This window comes from Danio aesculapii, chromosome 4 (genome assembly GCF_903798145.1).
Source record: "Danio aesculapii chromosome 4, fDanAes4.1, whole genome shotgun sequence".
Lineage (NCBI taxonomy): Eukaryota > Metazoa > Chordata > Actinopteri > Cypriniformes > Danionidae > Danio > Danio aesculapii.
In genome coordinates this window covers 35005829-35022469 of record NC_079438.1, presented here as the reverse complement: position 1 = coordinate 35022469, position 16641 = coordinate 35005829, and the positions used below count along the sequence as shown (strand labels likewise).

The following is a 16641-nucleotide window of genomic DNA, read 5'->3' as shown; positions in this document are numbered from 1 at the left end:
ATTTATGGTTGTATTTAAAGGTGTGGCACGTGGTTCTTATTTTTAAATGTGGTTTTGTTAATGTATGATGTGTAATTTAAGTGAAAGATTAGTTTAAGAAAAACGAGAATGTTAAAGATCAGTTGTCGATCAAGAAAATGACAGAAATGAACATCCCACTACACCACTAGTATTCATCTATACACAAATCTAGTAATTAAAGTAAAAGTAAATTAAAATGATTCCATAATTTACTCATTTTAAAGCCATCATGAAGTGTAAACTGCGTGTACATTGAAATTTGCTGAAAATGTAGAATGCATTCTAAAAAAAGCAATGCAGAGATTATATCTTATTAGAAGGTTACAACAACTTGGTGTGAATCAAGATATTCTGGAGATGGTATACAAAAATTTTAGTCGAGTGTAGTTTTGTGAGATTTAACATGATTGCATGGTATGGACTGTTGCCAATTAAAAGAAAAGAAAAAACTGTGTAGAGTAGTAAATGTTGCCAGTGCAATTGTAGGTAAACCACAAAGACAACTAAATAAGAAATAAACTGAAAGCACGTCATTATTGAAGAGTGTTCCCATCCCTTAAATAACATTTCAGCTCTTGCCTTCAAAAAGACATTTTAGGCAACCTCAAGTAAAGAAAAATGCGTATCAAAGGTCATTTGTGCTGACTGCCATTAGAATTTTAAATACCGGGTGTTTGAGTCTTTAGTATGATTTATGTGATGATACTGAATGTATTTGTGTTGCCTGTTTTTTCTGTGATATGTGTGATGTGAACTCTTATGTGGTTGTGTGGTGAGGCCAAAGCTAAATTTCCACTTGTGGACAATAAAGAAAGTAATGCCTATTATTTGCAATGAGTGCAATCTTAGTTACACTAAATAATATAAAGCTCTTCCTAATTTTGTAAAATGGCAGTGAATGAGTTTTCAAAGCACCCCATTGTGCAACCATTCATCATAAAAAGTGATTAATTGTTAATTGTAATTAACAATGTTATGTTTTTTTTTTACTATTGTGCTTCCTTTACTAGCAAATTGACCAACTCAATACTGAGTTCCAATATTTAATAGTTTTTTTTTCTTTTTCTAGAAACCAGAAATAAATGGCAAAATATTTATTTGTTGTATCACAGGCTGAATCTGCAGTGATTTCACATCAGAGCCAACAACTCCACTTTCATCATGATCCAAACAAAGGAGCAAAACACATTATATTAGATAGTTATTGATTTAAAATATATTGTATACTTTCAAATTATGAAGTGAAAAAACCCAATATGACTTAATGCTACATGAAACACATTGCTTGAAACTTAAAACATTACAAATGCGGGAAATAAATCAAATATATTCTCTTCCAGCAGGTGGTCCCTATAAAACAGCAGGTGTAATGGCATTACCTTGCTTACATCTCTAAGCAATACTGCTCATAATTAATATAGATTATACAGTACGTTTTTAACAAAAAAAAATTGTCCGGTTCCGTTTTAGATTGGTCGTTTGGTGCATCCCTTTTTATAAAACTCAGAATGCTTGACTGCTGCTCAACCAAACGGTTGACCATGTTTTTACTGTTTTAAATAATGACTGCTAAAGTCATTTAAAGAATGACCGTTTTAAATAATGATTTACACTACACAGCATTGTTGGTTTACATTTTTTTTACTGCACTACTACACTTCATTTTGGTTTTATTGTAAAAATAATAACAAAAGTAAGAAATCATGTTAAATGAGAATCTGAAATATGTTATGGCATACTTCAACAAATAAAGATGATTTAGTATTCAATGTTTTATTTCATGTTTTATTTAAAATATTTTTATTTAAAATAAATTGGTCTTACACTTCATATGTTCAGATTTTTCATAGTGTACTTATTAATTCCAGTACTTTTACCAAATTTACCATTTGGTAGAGGTTGATATTGTAGAAATTTGGGATGTGTTGAAAAAAAAAGCGTGTGTTACCTAGAATACATTAGAAAAAAGTGTGTTACATAGAATACATTAGAAGTTAAGAAATGCAATCCAAATTGTTTTTTTTCTTGGTAGGGCAGTTAAACAGATAATCTGAAAGAAGAAACATTTTTTTTTTATTATTATTATTATCAACATGACTTTTAAACTGACTTTAAACTAAATGAAGGTCAACTGCTAAATAATTTCATAGAAATGTATTTCTTTTAACATCCCCACCAAACCCATTAACATTCATCTACACATGAATATGCACAACCCCCCAATCTTCCTTTTTTATAAACAATTGTAATCAAGACGAAGCATCCCTATAGGCTTGAGTGTGTGTGTGAGTGTTTGGGGAGAGTTTGCAGAGGCATCTGGGACAGGGAGTGTTGGAACTGAAGCGGTGCGAGCGGGAGCCAGGAGAACAGGCCATATGGAGACATGCTGGGGGAAAACACAGCCCGTTTAAAGAGATCTACTCTAATGTGCCGTCCAGCACATTTATACATATGGAGGACACAGACACACACAAGCTCACATGCATGGACAGGCTAGTTAATGGGTTAACTACATGTGCCGATAAACTGAGCTGAGGGAGAAGGGAAACAGTGAATGCTTTTTCAGAAAAGTGTTCTTCTAGTGCTTTCTTTAAAGTTTGGAAACTCTTTTAAGGATATGATGCGAGTCCAAGAGCTGCTGGCTAGAATAATAGGGACATGCTGAGAATTTTTTTTCTATTGCAACATTCTTGCGATGCCATAGGGTATGATGGGAAATGTAGTTCTTGGACACAAACCTGATTAATGGTGGAAAATAAGAATTAACTTAGGTTAATGGTTCTTCTTACATGCATACATAATTTCTGTACAAAGTATAATTCAATCAGTGTTCACCATTACACCTTGTGAAACATTAGACTACATTTCCAACATTATTCATGAAACTGTAAAGGATTTTTACTGGGAATAAGGAGATAATGGTGACACATGTCATAAATGATCAATGATGATTATTAATGACAATGTATCTTATTATTATTATTATAGAAGTTGTTATAGTTGTATTTTTCTAGATGTAAACTTTATTTCTAAAATTTTCATTAATTATTAATACATTAATCCCATAAAAATTGTTTTGTTTTTAGTGAGTGACACCACATTTAACAGAACTGAACAACCTTACCTTATAACATATATCCAATTATCTAAATCTATTATCCAAATTTACCGTATTTTATCCTGATGAAGGCAGAGTTACCTGATACTCTTCATCGTTACCTTGATGAAGGCAGCTCTTTGCTGAAACGTGTACATTTTTTAAGGATCAGCCATGTGAATAAAGACTTTTTAAGAATTTTCCACATTTTTCGAGTGCCTTGGACTGATTTTTGCTGTTTATTCTGATGAATCCATACCCAAAGAGCACCGACCCAATATTTGAGCTACCCTGAGCACTTTTTGTTTGATTTTGGATTGTTATACTGTATTTTCTGTTTCAGTCATACAATTTATGACATTTTACTTCAGCTAACCTTGCTTTATTAATTTTAATGTTACATATTACAAAGTATATTTTTTTCAAATATTTTTGATACTTATTAATGTAGTCACAGTTATGTTGGATTACATAATATCTATTTTTTGCACTACATATATTTTTTTAATATATACCTCCCACTCCCAACCAAATATCCAAACTAATTGAGAAATGTTGCTCTTCAACAAAAGCTTTCCCTTTGAAAATATATATATCACTATATACACTAAATTACATTTCTGACCTCACTAAACGACAAAAAAGTTACACCATGTTATTGACCCATGATTATAATTACTTAAACTTATAATTCCAACATGTAATTGAGTGTTTCAACCACACGGTTGCGCTGTATATCTGCTACCACCTGTTCGACTGGACCACTAGTTTCACCAGATTCTTTTTCTTTCTTTCTTTCTTTCTTTCTTTCTTTCTTTCTTTCTTTCTTTCTTTCTTTCTTTCTTTCTTTCTTTCTTTCTTTCTTTCTTTCTTTCTTTCTTTCTTTCTTTCTTTCTTTCTTTCTTTCTTTCTTTCTTTCTTTCTTTCTTTCTTTCTTTCTTTCTTTCTTTCTTTCTTTCTTTCTTTCCTCAGACCCAGCGAACCGGAGTGAAAGTCTGTTTATTTTTAGAGTTATTTAATTAGCCTCATCATTAAAGCAGTTTTGGACACTCTGAGGCTGATGTTGTGGGCTCTGGCTCGGTGCGAATCTCCAAGGGAAGGAAGAGAAAAAAAAAACTTTCTCTTTCAACTCTCAAAGTCCTGTTTTTTTCTGACCTGCGATGGCAGAGTTCATTTTGTGGTTCTATGATCTATGATCTTTTGCCGTTAACGAGAAGAACGAATGAAAGAAAGAAGTCCCTAGTGAGGGATTAATTTATTCGCGAATACTTGATGGCGATTGGTCGATCACTGCATTTTGGGGTCAACTTGTTTTTGCATAAACAGGGTGAAGTACAGGGTTTCGGGGAAAACATCTGTTGGTGTGTTTTTCTTTTTAGTTATTAGTTTCAACTCCAGTACTATGTCTGTTTATTTATTGTTCAGGGATTTTTATCACATACTATATATGTTGTAGTTGTGGTGTAGAACTTTGCAACTCTGGACAAGTGGTGGCGCTAAAGAGTTTGAGTTAGAGGCGTTATTAACGTTTACATCTTCCCCAACCCTAAACCCAACTATCACAGTTATTAACGTCTATACCTACCACAACCCTAAACCCAACCACCATCGTTGATGTCTACACCTTCCCCACACCTAAACCCAACCATCACAGTTGTTTACGTACATGTCCGAGAGTTGCGGCAGCTTTCACATTTGACGCGCTCACCATTGTACTGCTAATTGCGACCACAGAGGGCGACACCGAGTAGGCTAACTGTCATGACAAAATAGATGAGAAGTCAGCGGGTGGAGTTGCTAAATTATTTAATATAATAATATATCAAATTAACTGGTTGAGAATAAATTTAGAGAAAATTCATGAAAACATTTGGTGAAAATGTTCTCTGGTAAGTATTTCCACCATCTTGCCAACAGCATCTTGTTGTGACATTTGCATGGTTCAATGGGATCTTGATAACTGCAAGTAACGCCTCTAACTTACTACAAGTTACGTCCCTTCATGTTACGTCCCTGTCTTACAGTCCGCAGACAGATACACTTGTCGAAAGATAGAGACAAGAGTCAATGACAAAAATACCCATAATAAATCAATTCAATTAACAGTTATAAATATAAAATGTATTAAATAAAAATAAATAAATAAAAAGGTAAATAAGTACATGGATAAATTAATAGATACATAAATAAAGAGACACACTAATAAGTGAATAAAGCAATAAAGTAAGAAAGTAAATAAGTAAGCAACATTATAGATATTAATATTAAATATCTGAACACTGTCTAGAATCCTCGGCTGAGGGAGTTGATGTGATATGGAGGGCTGGAAAGAGCGAGCGCTGAGAGTTTTTGAAGAAACTGGGGTAGCTCCCTGGGCACTGCACTCACATGTGGCCTGATCTATATTTTATTAATAGTGAAGTTCAATGATGATTGATAGATTGCTTTAATAGCGGTGCGCGAGCGGTGGTAAAGTCATCCTAGGCCATGGGATTTAGCGTGCACCTCCTTTACGTACACATTTACTCATCTATTTATTCAGCCAATCCTTTTTTATGGAAGGGGGGCGGCAGTTCCTCTCATTTCAAATATATCTCCAAGCACGAGCTTGGGGAATAAAGTTAATCTCCTGTGGAATTAAAATATTCATGAGGACATGAGGAAAAGATGGAAAAGAAGGAGAGCAGAGGATGGAGAGACGACTAGAGGAGTGGATGGGGAGGATAAATGGGTGATAAAAGATGGCTGAATGTAAAAGTGAAGCATTATGGGAAGTTGGGGGTACTGTGTAATTCCCTGCAGGTTGCATCAGGCTGGAAAAAATCTTCAACACTATCAAGTGGTGCACATATTCTTGTGAATCTCGAGGAAATTGAAAATCCTCAGACATGCGGCAAGAGACTGATTTTTGCGAACAAAAATCATGCTTTGATCAGAATGTGAATTATTGTGGGTCATAATGTACATTTTTGGCTATAGTTGACAAAATAAAGAGGTGACAGTTTAATAATTATAATGCATGCCTATGGCCAAAAGCTGCCACCAGGGGCGCCGCTGGCCGCCACGGGCCCTATGACAAGCTGATATATTGAAAAGGGGGGAAGGTGGTGGGTGGCGAAAGTGAAGAGCGCGGTGGGAGAAGGGGGGATGGGGGGGGATGCGGGGGGGGGGGGGGGGATGGCGGGTGTATTGGTATTGGTATTGTATTGGGATCGCGGCTGAAAATTGGCGCGGGCCCTTGATAATGTCTCTGGGGCCCCCCTAAATGTATGGGGCCCCCCTAAATGTATGGGACCCCCCCCCCCAAGCGGCGCCCCCGGCTGAAAATACTTCTGATCAACATTATTGTCACTTGGAGAAGAATGCCACTCAAAGTACTCAAATTTATTTATTTATTAATTACCCACTAATTTGCCTAAATGTAAGCAATGTTTTGGCTAATTAAATTGTGTTGGATAGTTAGGGCAAAAAGTAATCCAAAAGTAGTCAGAAAGTTGGTGCTTACCAAAAGTAACATTACCCAAAAGTTGTGATCAATGTCATTCTTGCTCAAATAGAGAGAGAAAGGGGTGTGACTGTCACGTCGCATCTATTAGAATTATTCACTAATTTGCCAAATTGTAATCATGTATTACCATAAATTGTGTTGGCTAATTAGGGGAAAAAATAATCTAAAAGTAATCCAAAAGTAGTCAGAACACATTAGCCGAAAGTTGAAAAAACGTCAGCCAAGTGGAATACTACAACAAAAATATTCATGACGTTGGAATTTATGAAATATTTCAGCTAATTTAAATGAACTTTCAGGTATATTATACAGCTATGGAAACAAAAACAAGGGACCACTTTAAAATTATCGTAATTTACTGTTAATAATGTCCATATTTATCATCTTCCATATTTAAAATAACATATTGTAATTTGAATTAAGCATTGGATTAAGTTGTAAAAAAACTGTCATGTTTTAGTTACGTTTACATGCCTTTTTACCTTCAAAATAATTAATATTATTTTGTCAACCAAAAACTCTCATAACCTCATAGTTTTTGTCACCAAGCCAATATGACATTTTTAACAAATTACTTTTAAGACTTGTTTATGTAAATTAGTCGGTACACAATGATTGACCAAATGTGAGATTAGATCCAACCTGATCTAGAAGAAGAGCATAATCCATCAATTTGTAGAATCTGAATGACTGCAAATGTCATCTATATGTGAAAGGCATCTATATGAAATTCACTAGTTTGTCAAAGTGTAAAATTTAAGGCAAACGTAATCTAAAAGTAATCCAGAAGTAGTCAGAACTCATTACCCAAAATATCAATAATAATTAATTAAATGAATAAAGATGATTCTTAGACAAAATCAAAGTTGTGTTGATACTGACCAATATTACACAGCGACTTGAGAAATTGATGTATATTTTTCAAGAATTTTCTTTGACTTTCAACTAAACAGGCTCATTTTGCTACAGCACTTTCAAGATTATGTAAAGGAGCCAATATTTTGTTATCAATATGTTGTAAGATCAGGAAGGTCTACCCCTAAACAAAAGTCATTAGTGCATATTCAGATTTTACAAAAAACATTATATGAATTCATACAAAGTAGACACTTATATCCCATGTGTGACACATAACAGTGCTCTGTTGCCATTTCATTGTGTTGGTAGTTCACTCTGTTATTTATTATAATGGTCCAAACTGCTGAATGCTAAACAGACATTGATGTGTAAATGTGTTATTTTTAAGTAAATGAGTTTATTGTTGTGATATCCGGGGTTGGGTATGAAATGATTACATGTAATCAGATTCCAAAAAGCATAATACTTATTAATAATTAGAGTATATTATGTTGTAGAATCCTCATTATAATCAGAGCACAGTAACTTTTTTATGAATAACAATGTAACTAATGATTCAGTGGCAGTTTATTATTCAGAATTTATCAATTATCTTTTGAATTTAAACACACAATTAAACTAGTTACATCAAAAGTAATCTAAAAGTAATCAGAACATTCATTAAAATGTAATCTAAATTATATACGTATAATGGGTGTGTGTGATACATAAAAGTAATCTAAAAGCAATCCAAAAGTTGTCATATACATTACCTAAACCAAGTACACTTGATCTTGCAATTAAATAGACATTTGAAGTAATTTCAAGTAGCTCTATCCAGCACCAATGATATTAGTCCAGAAATAAAATTTAAAAAGCTGTGCCAGTCATATATGCTGTTTAATATATAGTTGCATCAAAAGTTTTATTAGACCCATGGTATATCACTGTGGGCATAGCTATTCAGTGTACTTCACTGCATCCTAGCTGGCTCGCCAAATTAGTTTCACATATGCCCTGCCTGCTATTGTAAAACCATGTTTCAAAAAGAAAAATTACATGTTTCTTTTTTAATATGATTGTTGTATAATATGCATGTGTCTCACCTCGGCTGAGTCCATCTGGTCCCCGTAAGATGCGGCACTCCTCGATCTGTCCGAAGGGAGAAAACATGACCCGAATGTCGTTCTCATTGCATTTCTTCGACACCATCCCGATGAACAGCTTTCTATCCTCCACCGCTGAGCAAAAGAGGAGAGGTGGAGAAAACAAGTGTGACCAACGTGCACTAAAATAGACATTGAGGCTGCACATGATCAGCGTCTCATTTGCACATCAATGACAAACACACACACTCATTTTTGCTGGGTTCTCTCTGATCTTTTCTTTCAGTGACCCGGGTGCTTTCTCTTCTGCCATAATCTACATGCGCTGCCTTTCTAGTCCTCGTGGGGAACTTCCTATTTATGAGCTTGAAGGCCGTAATTATGATGCGATGTGCATTTTAGTGGGAATAAAATGGATGCGATTTCATTTTATTTTTCCTCTCTTTTTTCCCAAGACTTTTTTAGTACTAATGCAACAAAATGAAGAGGAAAAGTTGCATTAGGTGGGTAATTGATACCTTACATTTTTGTTGATTTTTGTGTTGCCACAGAGAATGATGGGAAATGTAGTTATGTTGCTCGCCTCATTAGCTGGATGAATGAGCAGCTCTTTTCTGGCAAGTGTATTGCATTTTTTTTTTTATAATCGACAGCAGAAAAAACGTCAGCCAAATGGAATACTACAACAAAAATATTCATGACGTTGGAATTTATGAAATATTTCAGCTAATTTAAATGAACTTTCAGGTATATTATACAGCTATGGAAACAAAAACAAGGGACCACTTTAAAATTATCTTAATTTACTGTTAATGTCCATATTTATCATCTTCCATATTTAAAATAACATATTGTAATTTGAATTAAGCATTGGATTAAGTTGTAAAAAAACTGTTATGTTTTAGTTATGTTTACATGCCTTTTTACCTTCAAAATAATTAACATTTGATAAAATATCAAGGATTTTCATTTAATATATTAACAAGGGGCAGTGCACATTAATCAATGTTCTCCAAGAAAATAATTGTACCCAAACTAGCCCAAAGACTAGTTTTATTTTGTTAGCCAGATGTTAAAGGCTAAACCAATAAAAATACAAATTCAAACTGTAAACAATACTTAAATGAACAAGAAAAAAACACAACAACAACAACAACAAAGAGCCCAGTGTTCACAATCACAATGTTCATTATTAGGAAGCTATTTCTTAAAATTATCCTTAAATGACTTAAAAGATACACATTCTCTATTAAATATGATAAATGACAATATTTTAATTAGAAATTTGGAAAACTTAAAGGTAACACTTTAAAATAATGGGCCATTAGTTAATGTATTTACTAGCATTAACAAACAATTAGTAATACATTTATTACAGTATTTATCCATCTTTTTTAATAGTAGTAAATGGTAAATAAGGTAAATAATGTTTGTTCATGTTAACTCACTGTGAATCAACTAATGTTAACGGGCACAACTTTGGATTTGAATAATGCATTAGTTAATACTGAACTATGAATAATAAATGCTTTACAAGATTATTCATACTTAGTTAATGCTAGTAAATACATTACCAAACAGTAACTGATGGAACATTATTCTAAAGTGTTGCCAACTTAAATGTTATCAGACTTTTATAAAACAATTATTAGCTGATATATTTACTAAAACCCACACCTAATAAATCCAGTGAAACTGAATTTTGCAAATTAAATCTTTTTTTGTTGTGCCTTTAAGTGTTTTTTTAAGTACCTATAGTCATTGACTTGATGTGGATCACGGAGGTTTACAATTTAAACAAAGATCTCATACATTTAACTGAAAAAAGTAACTTTATTTATGTATCGAATTGAATTTACACCTAATTTAAATAAATTAAATAAATAAATAAATGCAGTCTCAGTGACAGTTATTTAGATCAGTGTTTCTCAACCACGTTCCTGTAGGACCAACAGAACTGCATGTTTTGGATGTCTCCTTTGTCTGTCATACCCATTCTGGTCTTTAAGCCTCTGCTAATAAGCTGACCATCTGAATCCGGTGTGTTTGGTTAAGGAGGAAAATGTGCAGAGCTGGTGGTCCTCCAGGAACGTGGTTGAGAAACAATGATTTAGATGTCTTAAATCTGAAAAACTCAGCATAATTGGAGCCAAAAAAATAAGGAAATCTAAAAAAAAAAAAAAGGTTAAAACAACAATAAAATTACATGTATGTGCATGGTTGCGATTTACAGTCGTGTGCCTGTGAATGCTTGAATGAGCGACTGAGAAAGAGAGAGAAAGAGAGCAAGAGTGTGGCAACTGTAATCCAATTTTTAGTTTAATGAAGAATGTGTCAGCTCTTACCGCTGGGCGGCCGATAAGCAAGCTGCTGCACTCGGGGAAATCGATAGCTCACTTGTTTATTTTGCTGTTTGAATTGTTTGTGCATTTAACGGTGACAGGATGAGCTAGCGATAAGTGCTGTTTCAAACGCACACACACACTGTCATATCAGAAGATTAACACACATACACACATACACAGGAGCAGCCTCTCGGTCTGATGGGTTACAGTTTACTAATGAGCACAAATAATGCTTTATAGCTATGCTTACAGTCAGTGTTTCATATACAATCATCATTTTGAGACGTTTTATGGAGAGTCACGTCTGTAAAATGACTGATCGCAGACAGATGCTTTTCCACCGACAAATCTGACTCTGAAAATACATGAAACGCTGTTCGCGGGCCATTTTATTTCCATAATAAGTCATTTCGGGAGGCAGAACGAGTTATTACATTTTGATGAAATATTCCACAAATATTTGTGCTTTGCAATAGCGTGCAGCAAATCATCCACAATAAGAGCAAAGACTAGCATTAGAAAAGTTATTATCCGCTGACTTTGGGAAAATAATTGTGTTTCAGACTAATCTGGGAATTTATCGTACAGGCTGATTTGTGAAGCAGTCTGAGAGATTCACTGAAAAGGATCAAATCAAAAGAACAATCGATATTAATATGGTTTGCGAGCAGGTCTGTCTACACAACAATTTCTAGCTGATGAAAGATATTTTTAAAAATGTAATGTTTTCAGTATTTTTAAAATGACAAGTCAGTATGATTTATTTAAAGATGTTAATACCGAGAGAGATGAATAGAGATGAATAGAGATGAATAGCGATTAATCAAATTTAAAATAAAGGTTTTGAGATATATATATATATATATGTGTGCGTGTGTGTGTATTACATGAACAGTATTTATAATCATGATTTACAGGCTTGTAGCCAGCCTGGTGAAAGGGGTGGTTCTTTTTTCTCAAAAAGTGGACCTTTTTGCAGTGATACGCCTCAGTTTCTATTTAACGATGAGATTTAAATACTGCATTTTAGTGAAATTTAAGCAGTACTCTTTTTTTGGTGGATTAGCTAGGCAGATGTCATCATAACCACACTTTTTGATGTACAAAAAATATTTCCTAAGAAATTGCAATAAAGAAAAATTAAAACAAGACAAATTTTCCAAATACAAATGTATTACATCATATATCATTAGGAAAAAATAAAGTTAAAGTTTTAAAGCAAAAAAAACTGCAGCCTACTATCATTTATTAGAGAAAAAACAAACTGGCCAGCAAATTCAACTGTCCTCAGTCACAGTTTGGCCATTTTAATGACAAATAATAATAAAACATAATAATAATAATAATAATAATAATAATAATAATAATAATAATAATAATAATAATAATAATAATAATAAAACAATAATAATGAGTTCTTCAGAATTTTTACATTAGAAAATTCCTGGATATCAACAATAGCCAAAATAAATTCAAATTAATTAAATATGTTCCGCCTCTGGTGCTTCACATCTTTTTATTGCTCATTTTTATTTCAGGAATAAGGTCCAAGATTTAGAATAAAAGTTACCCGTAAAATGTTTTCTCTGTTTAAAAACAATACAGTAGTGAAAGAAGACTTCTCTTACATCAGATTATAGTCCCACCAAAGCAACAGCCGACAGAGGATTCCGTTTGGTTTTTTTTTAAGTGTATTATTTTCATTATTTATGATGGCATAGCAGTCAAAATAGGACAAATGAGCTCATGTATGGGACAAATTCTGGACCTATATCAGTGAGGGGTGGGTCTTCCGAACCAATGGTGCTTACTGAGCAGTAAAGATTCCCCATCAATATACTGGGGCGTTAGGACCCACACAGACAGCAAGTTGAGCGCCCCCTGCTGACCTCATTAACACCATATCCAACAGCATCCTAGCTTTCCCATGTGGTCTCCCATCCAGGTACATACTGGGCGCAGCCATGCTTAGCTTCAGTGGGCAACCATGTGAGAATTGCAGAGAGCTAGTTGCTGGCAATTATTATGCATATGTAATACACACACATACATAAAAACTAAACTTTTTGGTTTACTTAGATATTTTAATTCTAAATGGATGATGAATTAATATACCATTTTTATCATACATATTTGTATATCTGAATATAAATAAACATTTTCTCAAATACATGCATGCATGTGTGTATTTATATACATGTAATAAAATATAGTTCACACATAAATTATGTCAAAATATGTTTTATTTTGGATGTTATTAATCACGATTATTCCTTGCCCAGCTAATTTTTTTATCTGTAATTTTTAATAATCTCTAAAATGCATTATAACCAATTTTTGTGAAACAACATGTATCTATATGCATTACACAATGGTCACTGTGTCAATTTTGCATTTGGATATATTTTTAGACAAAAGTCATGTGCGACTCCAACAAACACTCTTTATTTAGTTATTTGTTTGTTTGTTTGTTTAGGACAAAAGGAGACAATGATGCTTAATACATAATAAAGATTTAAATTAATCAAAGGTGATAAACTAATTCAAATGAACCAACGAGTTAATGAACAATACAGACTGTCTGTTTGTCTTATTAATTATTAATTTCTTGTAGGGCTGCATGATATTCGAATGCAGCGATATTTTGTATTTCTGTGATATGAATATAATTTCACAATATGACTTATGTAACTGTTTGGGAAGAATTCCCAAGGATTTGAGAAGGATTGTGATGATTTTGTAGGGAGTGCATCTGCATAAAATATATCAAAAATATAAATAAAAAATGTAATAAAGAAATTTAAGCACAGATAAAAACAAAATAAACAATCCTTTATGGTTTTTGGTGGAATATTACAATATTAAGGGTAAAGAAATGAAATGATCAAATCTTAAATAACACTATTTAGTCTTCGTTTAATAAATCATTAAGCTCAGTTATTTTTAATCAAGAAACTTTATAAGTTCTTGTTCCCGAATGGTTTAAATTTGCTTTAAATCTTGCAGTTATGGGCCTTAAAAACAGAGTATTTAAAATTCACACTAATAGATTATGGTTGAAATTCAAAACGATTTAACAAATCCTATGTTCTGAACTGTGATTTCCTGCGATGTGACTATTGCAGATGCGCACCTTGCAATATTGATGCTGAAACGATATATCGTGCAGCCCTAATTCGTTAGTTCTGATAGATAGATAGATAGATAGATAGATAGATAGATAGATAGATAGATAGATAGACAGACAGACAGACAGACAGACAGACAGACAGACAGACAGACAGACAGACAGACAGACAGACAGATGGATGAAAACAGTATTATTTCATAGCTTTTGGCATGAGAGATGCACCGGGGACCTGATGATAGCACTTAAACATGAAAAAAGTCTATCATTTTTATAATATGTCTCCTTTGAAGAGCTTTGCAGATCCTCTGGTCACCAGCTCACTTTCACTGGACTTCCTGACCACATTTATGAAATCATTTTATGACTGATTCGCTTTATCTGAGTGTCTGTATATACGCGTATGGGTCACTGCCAGGCCAGACGCTTAAACTATTGTTGACCCGCGGCTCTCCTGGGCTTCAATAATTCAGTCATCTTCCAGTCAGTCACACACACAGAGAGAAAGACAAGCGTACTGGAGAAAAAATATACGAGACACTCACCATTTGATTTCTCACTGTCTGCGGGCTTCATCTGTATGGGATGGTGCATCTGAAACACAAGACACACACGGGTTACATTTACACAAACGCGCCACATTTACTACAGCACGCTCATTAATGTTCATAATCAAGCTGGTCTCGCTGATGTTCTACATTATCGCTGTAATCTTGTTAATGTGTCGTCGTTTTTTCCGCTGACTCAATTCTTCATCTCGATAGACGCGAGCCGAATGAAGACGTACGCGAGCGGGGCTGCTGATGAAGGTGATTTGTCAGCACTTTGCCGATGAAATGTTTATTGCGCTCCATCTTTCTTGTTCTCTTAATCTCCATCTAATGTTTTTCTGAATAATTTGTTGTGCGCTCTGGGTTTTTCCTTTCTGCTCTGTTTTTAATTGTCAGTCTATGTATAAAGGTGTCAGATGAATATTTTTGTAGAGGTAATGCTGTGTTTTTCATTTCAGTTGTTAAAGTTGTGTCAAATAGGGCTTTATTATGTCTTTCCAGTCTGTTTGACAATATTCAGTATCTTTGTTATTTATGTAGTTCAAAAAAACAAAGATCTTCAAACGTTTTTTACCTAAACAACATGTCATCATGTTACAATATTAAATAATGTAATGTATTAATTTATTTATTCCATCTTTAAGAATCTACAGCATGTATAATTATTCACTCTCAAAGTCTTCATGAAATGTTTATTTTGCTACAGTAGCACACATTGCTAGTCTTAAAGGGATAGTTCACACAAAAATTGAAATTGTGTCATCATTTATTCACTCTTTATAAGTTTCTTCTGTTGAACACAAAGGAAGATATTTTAAAAAAAGTTAAAAACTTGGAACTACTAACTTCCATAGTATTTGTTTTCTTCTATGGTATTTAAATTTTTGAGTGAACTATGCCTTTAAGGTGAACATTCTTTGTTTTCTTGTAAATACAAACTTTTTCCCCCTTCTCACAATAAAAGAACCTTTAAGGTAATTTAAATCATAACCTGCTAACTGTTTATTTATTTATTTATTTTCTTTAACTTTTATGTTCAACCTCAGCCTTAGACATTCGGGGTCGTGACAATGTTCTCAACAGAAATGACTGTGATTGGCTGTGAAGCTCATCAGTTCACCGAACTCACTGCTGTTTACTGAGTGTAACCACAGATACAGGGACACTGGAGCGTTTCAAAGTCACGTCAAACAGCTGGTTTGTCTATAAGCTGATATATCGAGCGATCCGCTGATGAATCGCTGCTTTAAAATACTCCAGTGTCCCTGTATCTGTGGTTACACTCAGTAAACAGCGGTGAGTTCAGTGAACTGATGAGCTTCACGGCCAATCACAGTCATTTCTGTTGAGCATGTGAACACAACGGAAAATCAGCACTGTTTAATGCTCAACAGCACTCAAATGTTAGCAGGAAATGGACATTTAAAAAATTTCAGTATCAATTGGTACCGAATTCTAGTATCGTGCAATCCTAATGTTAGTTAATTCACTGACCCTGCACCCAACTCAATATACAATTTCATTTGGAAATACGTCATCATACTATGACCAGTTGAAGTCTTATTGCCCCCTTGAATGAATAGCCCCCCATGTTTTTTCCCCCAATTTCTGTTTAACGGGGAGAAGATTTTTTCAACACATTTCTAAACATAAAAGTTTTAATAACTCATTTCTAATAACTGATTTCTTTTTATCTTTTATTTTAAATTACATCTCACCTGCACCCTTACAATCTTAACATTACATGGTGCAAAGGGGGGAATGTTTTGCAGCCAGTGCATTAAGCAGACACAGATGAAGCGTGAGTGATGTACATGTGAAATCAATGCAAAAATGGGATTAGACATCCTCTGGTGCTAATGGGGCCTTTTGTGCGTTTGACATGCTTCAGACTGCAAAAGAAAGTGGGAGCAAACATCTAACAAATGGAGCAATGGAACAGATAGAAAAACAAGCAGCTTACAGTGATAGAGATTGGTTCATGGATGACGGCTGCTGGACGTGACAGAATTGGACATTATTTGTGCTTTACATGTATCGCCGGTATTA

At 33.9% G+C, this 16641-nt stretch overlaps 1 protein-coding gene across 13 annotated transcripts in view; it reads right to left on the bottom strand.

Annotated features, from left to right (window-relative positions):
- The window catches only part of celf2 (cugbp, Elav-like family member 2), a 247607-nt gene that overhangs the window by 42321 nt on the left and 188645 nt on the right, over positions 1-16641 (bottom strand). For all 13 annotated transcript variants that reach the window (XM_056455526.1, XM_056455524.1, XM_056455525.1 and 10 more), the window contains 2 exons: positions 14587-14635; positions 8570-8704 (listed from right to left, as the gene is read on the bottom strand). In XM_056455526.1, coding sequence (XP_056311501.1) covers positions 8570-8704; positions 14587-14635 — 184 coding nt within the window. The remainder of the gene's footprint in view (positions 1-8569; positions 8705-14586; positions 14636-16641) is intronic.